At 30.2% G+C, this 9,115-nt stretch overlaps 3 protein-coding genes and 1 long non-coding RNA gene across 4 annotated transcripts; 2 read left to right on the top strand and 2 right to left on the bottom strand.

Annotated features, from left to right (window-relative positions):
- Positions 1–737: 737 nt before the first annotated feature.
- On the top strand, positions 738–3,027 carry LOC128387068 (ras-related protein O-RAL-like). Its single transcript, XM_053346215.1, has 2 exons — positions 738–983; positions 1,536–3,027. The coding sequence occupies exons 1-2, from the start codon at positions 873–875 to the stop codon at positions 2,040–2,042; spliced, it is 618 nt and encodes a 205-aa protein (XP_053202190.1). The 5' UTR covers positions 738–872; the 3' UTR covers positions 2,043–3,027.
- Positions 2,976–4,328, bottom strand: LOC128387067 (protein LSM12 homolog A-like). The gene is made up of 2 exons (XM_053346214.1): positions 3,818–4,328; positions 2,976–3,587 (listed from the first exon to the last, which is right to left on the bottom strand). The coding sequence occupies exons 1-2, from the start codon at positions 4,124–4,126 to the stop codon at positions 3,270–3,272; spliced, it is 627 nt and encodes a 208-aa protein (XP_053202189.1). The 5' UTR covers positions 4,127–4,328; the 3' UTR covers positions 2,976–3,269.
- A 598-nt stretch (positions 4,329–4,926) lies between these two features.
- On the top strand, positions 4,927–6,522 carry LOC128387065 (transmembrane protein 177-like). The gene is made up of 2 exons (XM_053346211.1): positions 4,927–5,380; positions 5,477–6,522. Exons 1-2 carry the CDS (start codon positions 5,235–5,237, stop codon positions 6,288–6,290), a joined length of 960 nt encoding a protein of 319 aa, XP_053202186.1. The 5' UTR covers positions 4,927–5,234; the 3' UTR covers positions 6,291–6,522.
- A 376-nt stretch (positions 6,523–6,898) lies between these two features.
- On the bottom strand, positions 6,899–8,990 carry LOC128387069 (uncharacterized). Its single transcript, XR_008324955.1, has 2 exons — positions 8,520–8,990; positions 6,899–8,289 (listed from the first exon to the last, which is right to left on the bottom strand). It is a non-coding gene; the product is annotated as an uncharacterized LOC128387069 (long non-coding RNA).
- Positions 8,991–9,115: the final 125 nt, after the last annotated feature.

Raw genomic sequence — 9,115 nt, 5'->3', positions numbered from 1 at the left:
TTCACTTCAATTTAACTGTTTTCATATTTTTTTTTCTCATTAAGTTAATTGTCAAAATCTAACTCAACAGTTAATTGTTACGATGAAACAATTTAATACTTACAAGATTAAACGATTCACTTGAACAACACAAACTATGTAAAAATAATTAAGCTAATCAAGAGTAAATTAGCTTAATTAATTTGCACCATCAACTAAATAACTATTTATTACAATTGAAATGTAACCATCAATGTAATCAATTCAGCAACAACAAGCAATTAATTAATTGCTCAACTGACAAACAAACAAATTTGTATTAATTGATACAAGAAAAACAAACATCAAGTCAAAATATTTAATTTATTTAAATGTCTCACAAACAATATAGTCTAAATGAATACGACAATTAATAAAATATGATAATTTATTTTTATTTATTACAACAAAAAAAAATCAAATCTCACAATTAATTCATCCAACTAATTACAATTAAATCAACTCGATCAACTGAATTGGAAAACCATGTTAATCACTTGCCAATTTTACCAATCAAACCAAAAATTATCTAAATTAAATCTCTCATTGTTTGCTTATTGTCTCATGAATAGGTAATAAATTGTTGATCTATCAACTAATCAGTTAATTAGTTGCAATTGTCAAGAGTTTTAATCGATGACAATTAAAATCGGGGCGTTCTAAACAGCGCCATCTGCTGGCCGAAAAAGAGACTAATTGATTTTTTCTTTTCTTTTTTTATTTTCGGTCTCAATGTTTATATTTTTGTCTCTTCCTTTTAGTGTTAACTATTAACTCCCATCTAACTGTTGTACATTATTATTTATATTATAATTAGTGTGTTTGGTGATCGTAATTAAATTTAATTAACCACAATGGCTGGTAAAACTGTTTCTAATAAGGATTTACCAGTTCTCAAAGTAATCATGGTTGGTACTGGAGGTGTTGGTAAATCAGCTTTGACCTTACAGTTTCTTTATGATGAGGTAAACATTTAACTAAATATAGATGATTAAGATTAACAATTAATCTCTAATTTCTTATAAACTAAGAATGACTCATAATAATCCCTCCCTTTCCTTGATGTATTAATTAACCAGCGAATCTCTGTTTTCTTTTCTCTTTCTTGACTCTTCAAAATCTAACAATTTCTCTTTCGATCTTTTCATCATCTGTTTCTATCTCTTTTTCTATCTGTCTTTTTTTCTCTTTTTTTTCTCTCTCATTTCTCTATGAATTAACTGTGTTTTAATGTCATTAACTTGATTGTCAACCCTGTTCCTATTATCATTATTATCTTGTGTTTATTGAGTTTTTTTCTCATTTTTTTTTCTCTTTTTTTTCTCTCGTGCCTTCATCTTCATGCCCTGGCCTTGTTTGGTTTTATTTTCGCATCACTCTCTCTCTCTCTCTCTCTCTCTCGTCATCTCCCCCTCTTGTTCTCTCTATCCCTCTCCTTTTCTCTCTCTTCTACTCATTCGGTGTGTCTCTGGTTAATCTCATGATGATACTGGTATTCTGTTAATCATCATTAACAGTTCATTGAGGACTATGAACCAACCAAAGCTGATGTTTACCGTAAACCGGCAAATGTTGATGGAGAAGTTGTCATGGTGGACATTTTGGACACTGCAGGTCAAGAAGATTATGCTGCTATAAGAGACAATTATTTCCGATCAGGAGAAGGTTTTCTTTGTGTATTTTCCATTTTAGAAGAAGAATCTTTCCAAGCAACTCATGAATTTCGTGAACAAATTTTAAGAGTTAAAGGTGATGATGTTAATATCCCTTTTCTACTTGTTGGTAATAAAGCTGATCTCGAGGATAAACGAATCGTACCAAAGGCTGATGCTCAACGATTAGCTGATTCATGGAATGTGCCATATATTGAAACAAGTGCTAAAACTCGGACTAATGTGGACACCATTTTCTATACCTTAATGAAAGATATTTATAAGAAAAAAATGGCCGAAGCAGCTACAAGTAATGGACCTAAAGCCAAGAAATCAAAGAAAAAGAGGAAATCAAAATGTTTACTTTTTTAAAGAAAACTAGAAAAAGAGACCAGGAAGAATACGAAAAGGAAGACAAAGAGATGAAGACAAGAGGAAAAGACGAAAGAAGAAGCAACAAAAAAAACCCTTAAAAAACCGTAAAAAAGCAAAACAGCAAAACAAAACAAACAAAATTACCAAAATTAAGTAACCAGAAAGATTAAGTGAATAAATTTTACTGCTGACTGATTAAAGACAACAACCAATCAACACAAACACACAACATAAACAATTTTTTTCTGTTTTGCTGAAAAGCTGGTCATCATCATCATCTACATCATCACCGCCATCACCATCACCATCATCATCGTCGTCATCATCAGAAAAAAAAGAAAACATCAAAATCATCAACAATGAAACAATTACAAAGCTATTAAAGATCCAGACCCAAGATAATGAGAAAGGAAAATACAAAACTTTTGGAATCAATTGCGATACCGTTTAGAAGATGACAAAGTCAAGTTTCTTCAATGAAAGATTGCAACTCAAGCCAAAAAGGACCAAATCATCGTTTACTTTTTGTTCCCGGATGATTGATTAAAATGGAAGCTGATTACCACACCTTTTGTTATAATAGAATCGGTAGAGAGAGAGAGAGAGAGAGAGAGAGAGAGAGAGGAGAGGAAGAAAAGACAACTTATCTTCTTTCTCTCTCTCTTTAAAAAAAATGATCTCCAATGAATGAATCAAATAATCATCACATACAATATACAACGAAAACATAATTCATTGGAGTGAGAAGTTGTAAAGAAAGTTTTAGTTTTTTCTTTTAATTATATTAAGGGAAGATTCAAACCACGTTGAATCTTTGTTTATCTTTGATTGTTTCCATTTCATCTTCTTTTTCTCTCTTTTTTGTCTTTTCTTTTGTTTTTGTTATAAGTCTCGACAAATCGAACAACAAAAAGAGAAATTTGAGACAAATGAGCTGCGAAAAACTTTTATATAAACTGCTGATGATGTTTCGAATCGGTAATCCATTTTGTGTTTTTTTTTCTTCTTTTCTGGAAGGTCGATATTGTTGGTATATTATTCGGTTTATAATAGTAACCCGATTTAAGTTGACGTTTTTTGTTTCGATTTGCTTTTCGGTAAATTTTATTCTAATTTTTATAACTTTTTTTGGTCTCTCTCACTCTTTAATCATCTCCAATGTCCTGAGTGTGTTTGTGTGGGTGTCTTTTTGTATCTGTGTGTGTCTGGTGTACTTATGGTGGTTTACTTATCTTTCCAATATTTTTCCAATAATTGTTTAATGTATGAAACCGCTTCTAATACTTTAGTCGAAGCAGAAACCCTCTTGTCACCACCGGCCGCTGATGATGAGCCAACATTTGGAATACAATTGTCAGGTTTATAAGGAGGTTGGATGACAACATTTTTCATAACAATAATATTTTTACCATCCCAGGTAACAGCATCAATTGTCTTTGATAAATGTAGAAATACTTCAATACCCTCATCGGTAACACCAGAATCGAAAGCTTTTGCTAAACGTTTTCGCTCCTCAATGGCTTGTTTTTTCCTTTGATCAACCTACAGTAAGAGAGAAACAAGAGAAACAAAAAGTATATTAGAGAAAGAGAATATTTTATATATAGAAAGAAATGGAGATTAAAAATTTTCTTCTCTCTTTCCAACTCACACATTCATTTAAATGCGAACCAAATAGAAGAAGGAGAATATTTTTCTATTCTATTCCAAAAGAAGCTTATTTTTTTTTTGTTCGAAAATTGAATGAGTTAAATGTTACATGATTTACTTACTTTACTTAAATTGAGGTGAGGTAAAGATGATGAACTAATCTCCTCTTTTTTGACTTCCTTTTTTATTTTTACGTCTGTCACATTGCTTAAATTAATTAGATGGACATCATTTAGACTAGGTTGACCTGAGCTTGATGGACACTTGATAAGCAATATTTTCTTATGATAATCAAAGGCTAAAACCTCTCCTTCGTAAACATTATCATGGCAAGTGATTAAAGATATGATAGAACCAGCGGTGAACATAAATTCAGCATCTTCCGACATAATTAGATTTGAATTGTTGTTGCTGTTGGTTAAGTTCCTCATGTGAGAAGGGGATGTTTCCTTGTCTAAATAATAACAGTACAGTAAAACTATAACCTAATCTACTGTACACTCGCACACAGACACAAAAAGTGATTAATTAAATTTACAATCAACAAAAAAAAAGAAAAATAAATCACAACAAAAATTTCATTAATTTAAATTCACAAATAAATAAATACAAAAAAAGATGAAAAAAAAAGATGGTTAGAATAAATCAGTCGACTATTCGAATGAGCTGAAAGTTTATTCGACTAAACTTTCAGCCGAATTGATTGGTTCTCTTTCTTTTCTCTTTCTTTTCTTAAATTCTCGTTGTCATGACAACCACTTGAGCTTAGAAAAGTGTGTAGCTAACTGAGCCGAAGCCGCGATTTATTTTTCAAAATTCTAATCCTTTTGTTAAATTTGATTTAATTGTTTAGAAAATTGAAATTAATGAGTTTTTCTATTCATTTAATTGTTTTAATTTCTACTCTAGTGGTTAATTGTTACTCTTATCAAAATGATTCTTCAACCAACAGAACTCAAAGTGATGAAAATCTAAATGAAACTTGGATTGAGAAATTTGTTCAATTACTAAATTTTGTATCAACAAATATTCAATTTCTAGTTGGTTCAATTTGGCAACATTTATCCGATATAATTACTTTAATTAGTAAATTTGGTTTTAAAATTATTCTTAATCTACTAAGGACAATTGGTATTCCATCTGCTTATTCAATGGCTAACACAATTGATCTTATCGGCCATCTTTTCAATTTTATTCTATCAACTTTTTAATTGAGAACAATTTTAAATGTAATCATTTCTTTGTTCACAACTAAAACCTTAAAATTATGGATATCAAAGGATTATGTGAATGGATTTACCTTTTTTCAGGATAATTCATTTCAATTGGTTGGTCGTTAATTTATAAATCTGTTAATCAATTGAAACGAGATGTTATCAATTTAGAAAAAGCCTCAACATGATAACCAAAGTGATACCAGAATTTACAGTCTGTACCATAGAGTTGGTCCCTCAGCTCAACACATGTTTACCTTTTTTTTTGTAACCGTTTAAATCAATTGTGTTAATGGTTAATTGTTAGACAAATTGTTGACCCACAATGTATTCAACTCGTGCACCAAAGCCCAGTTGGAGTAAATTGAAGATCTTTACTGTTGGTTTAACCACAGGTTGTGTTGCTTCATACAACCCGATCAAAAACACTATGGGAATCAATTATTCAGTCAAAAAGGTTTCTCTTATTAGGTAACATTTGATTGCGATTTAATTTTTGTTTGAATGGATTTTAAATCATTTTTTTTGTCTCTTTTTTTTTTAATTTTAATCTTTCCCCTTTTCTAGTGATAATAATAAAATGGTCCAAATACCTTTAAGCTTACTAGAATTTGCTGATGATGTTCGTCTGGAAGTAAAGATCAAAGAACAAGCCAAGAGTGAATTGAAATTTTTCTTGACCAAAGAATTGGATGTTGTGTCAGTTGGTAATTTAAATTTAACCAATGGAGCTAAAATTGGAATTCCTTACACTTATATTTACGATAAGGTTGAAGATGTTGATCCAAAAGTAGTTGAATCATTGATCGGTGTTGATAAATTGACTCAAGGTGATTGGCATTCAACGAAGAATGGACAAAATCTCATCAATTCACTAGTTCTTAGTAAAGAAGCTAAAAAGTTTGCAATAGCTCGAGGGATTATGATTGCAGACTCAGAGATGGTCATGTACAAAGATGTTTTGCACTTTGCCGGTATATTTGGTGCTTTCGCTACATATAATTACTTAGAACCTCGGGCAATCGGAGTGATCGGTAAAGTGCCTACGATAATTGGACTTGGAACATTGTTGGTGGTCGGTTTTATTAGCGTTGCAGTGATTCTCAGTGATTATATCGATCAAATTTGTGCTCAGTCATGTGATTCCAGGGCGATTGAAAATCCCAAAGAGACCTACGCAAATGGCGCAATAGAATATTATGAGAAATTGATTGAAAGAAATAAATCACTTCGAGGATTGTTAATCAATGGACCGGAGAAATTTGATTCTGATGGTAATCCAATTCCATGGTATCAAATTAATTTCAGCTCTTTACAGGAAAGTTTGGATAAATGTAAAAAACTAATTGATCGTTGGGTAGCTGATTCAGCAACTATTTAATTACAGTTAATTGTGGTAATAGTTAGCAAATTATAAATATGAAGAATGAACTTTCACTGTTTTCATAATTAATGAACTTAATCATTGAACACAAAGAGATGAAGCATAAAATGATTATATTTTCCTCTGGTCAGATACTAAAACAACAATCACTTAAATCATTGGCCTGGTTGATTGTTATTATGGAAGATTAAATTTTGGATAATAAGTAAATAGTTAATTTCAAATTCAATGGACAATTTGTGGAAATCAATCGATTGGACTTTCTGTTTCTCGTGGTCGCTCGGGAAATGACATAAATCAGTTCCATAAATTGGTTAATCAATGACAATTGGAAAATTCCATTAATCAAGTTATTTTAATGTTAATTGTTATGTACTTGGTTTGGAAAACGAAACTCATCAGTCTCTCAATTAACGCGAGCAAAAAAACATCGAAAGGCTTTTTATTAATTACGAATCAATTTTCTCGAGAATCAATTAATTGTTTACCTACAATTAACTCATCCATTTAATCTGCGCAATAATTTTCGATGAATCAACAATTACGTTTACTAATCACTAGAACTAATTATCAACCAAGCGAATTTACAAAAAAAAATTGATCAGTTCAATGTGAAAATCCTTGAAAAATATAATCAATTTTCATAGAAAACATTAAATTTTTCAGATGATTTATTAATTACTAAATTATATCCTGAGTTGGTTAATTTATCTTCTTTGATTGTTGTAATATTGATTCTCTTTTTGATTCTGAGAAAATCGAAAAAAAGTTGACGACTAATCAACAATGATTTTTTTCGTTGATAATGATGATGATTGTTGATAACCTTGGAACTCAATAATTGATGTGATTAATTACATGATCAATTAATGAATCAGACAAAGATCTCATTTTTTTATTGCTTTCAAAGAGCAATTAAGTTCAATAATCAATAAAATCAATAGAAGTATACAAAAAATATCCTATTCGGCTTAATTAATAACTGTAATAATTAAGATGATCATGCAACAGGAATAAAGAGATTTACATTGTCTCTTTTTATCACGTAGTTAATCACATTCAGATTACGAGTAATTAAAGATTATTGGAAAGAATTGCGAAAAAATAACACCTCGAGTGTTAGTGGAAAGGATTCATGATTAATCAATTAACACTATTTTCCAACAAAAGAGTGTTAATTACGAGTGATTAATATTTTCAGGAAACTGTTTGTAATTGAGATAAATTTTGATTCACAAACAACTTAATTGTCCCTTAATCACGTGATGTTGATGATGATGGTTGTCAAAATGTTCAAGGAAGGATCAATAAAAATCCATTACAATGTTATAATTTAATTAAGACAATCAAGGCCACAATGTGATCATAATTTAGTTGCATCGGTAAATTCATCTAATTAATTCATCGACTGGATTGATTATGTTTTAAACACGAGAAAACCAAGAGATTTTGATCAAAGATTTGATGAGTAATTACTTTGCTTGATTATCCAAATTGTTTCATTTAATTTGAAACTTGAGCGGATTAAAGTTAACTGTAAATCCGGTTTGGATGTTTCAATGAATGAACTCAACGAATACCTTGAACTTTTAACTAAATCAATTGGATCACGTCTTATATTAACTACGCATCTTTTAAATTGTTTCACAATTTGGCAACAAGCTCCTTTGTTTTTTAACATTCAATTTGAAATAATCAGCAATTTATCAGTAGTTATGTACCAATCAATCAAACCTGAAAACAAATTATAGAAAAATTATCTATTCAAGAAAAAAAAAACAATCACCATTGATTGGTTTTTTTTAGTGCCGGTAATCATTAGTATCATTATAATTGTTAACAAGAGAGTGAGAGCAAATTTGTAACAATTAACAGCCAACCAACAATACAGCTCATGATTGAGTTTGATTGATTTCATAAATTCAACATTTTCCAAATCAAATTGCTCAATCGATGCATGTAGTTTGTACTAATTACCAATCAGCAATTTCCGGTTCTGAAAAATGAGGGAAAAAAAGTTGAGAATTAAAATCACAGAAAATGAAACATGTAATCGTAATTGCCCTTGAAGTGACAATATAATTTAGAAGAAAAGAAGAAGAAGAAAAGAGTTTAAATAAAAGAAAATCATAATACACCAAATGAAGCGAAAAAAGAACAAAAAAACAAGACAAAGAAGAGAAAATTTGAAAAAAAGAATATAGAAAAAAAGCTAAATAACTTTACCTTAGAATTGGCATTACACAGACAGAGAGACAATTAAATTGAATCTGATCAGTCTGCAGGTAATTAAATGATATTCTGATAGTGATGAGAAATGAGAAAAAAAGAAAATCAAATTATTAATTGAATTGTTTCCCTGAATGACTGATGAGAGAATCACAATCAAATTATCACATCTTTTTCCTCTGATGATGAAAGTTTAACATTTTCCAAATCATCATCGCCATCGTGAACAGCAATAAGTCAATAAATTAACCTTGAACGAGAAGAGAAAACAAATTAAACAACAATGAAATTAAAGTTAAACACGCAAACGAAACAAAAAAAATAACAACAATAACAATTAAATTAAAGTTAATCACGCAAACGAGAAACAATCAAACAATAACAAAAGAACAAAAAATTTCTCATTTTCCAGAAAAAGAATTTTAAACTTGGCGGTAACAGGGGGCGTTCGAATCGAAAACAAAATTTTCTTCACTTTGATTGGTCGAAATGAGTTTGTTTACATCTAAATGGGGGTGGAATTTGTGGTTCTTCGTTAGCCTGAAGGCGCGAGAGTTAAAGAGATAACGTTTAAATTGTTCTCTCTCTCTCTC

The sequence above is a fragment of the Panonychus citri genome, unplaced genomic scaffold (genome assembly GCF_014898815.1).
Source record: "Panonychus citri isolate SS breed McGregor unplaced genomic scaffold, ASM1489881v1 Contig00077, whole genome shotgun sequence".
NCBI lineage: Eukaryota > Metazoa > Arthropoda > Arachnida > Trombidiformes > Tetranychidae > Panonychus > Panonychus citri.
The sequence above is the reverse complement of the archived record's forward strand: the minus strand, read 5'-3'. Positions and strand labels throughout refer to the sequence as shown.

Excerpts from the sequence above, each read along its gene's own strand:
- LOC128387068 (XM_053346215.1), top strand. The coding sequence starts at position 873 with ATGGCTGGTAAAACTGTTTCTAATAAGGATTTACCAGTTCTCAAAGTA. Across the intron at positions 984-1,535 it reads TACAGTTTCTTTATGATGAG|TTCATTGAGGACTATGAACC; the intron begins GTAAACATTTAA and ends CATCATTAACAG.
- LOC128387067 (XM_053346214.1), bottom strand. The coding sequence starts at position 4,126 with ATGAGGAACTTAACCAACAGCAACAACAATTCAAATCTAATTATGTCG. Across the intron at positions 3,588-3,817 it reads CTCACCTCAATTTAAGTAAA|GTTGATCAAAGGAAAAAACA; the intron begins GTAAGTAAATCA and ends CTCTTACTGTAG.
- LOC128387065 (XM_053346211.1), top strand. The coding sequence starts at position 5,235 with ATGTATTCAACTCGTGCACCAAAGCCCAGTTGGAGTAAATTGAAGATC. Across the intron at positions 5,381-5,476 it reads AAAAAGGTTTCTCTTATTAG|TGATAATAATAAAATGGTCC; the intron begins GTAACATTTGAT and ends CCCCTTTTCTAG.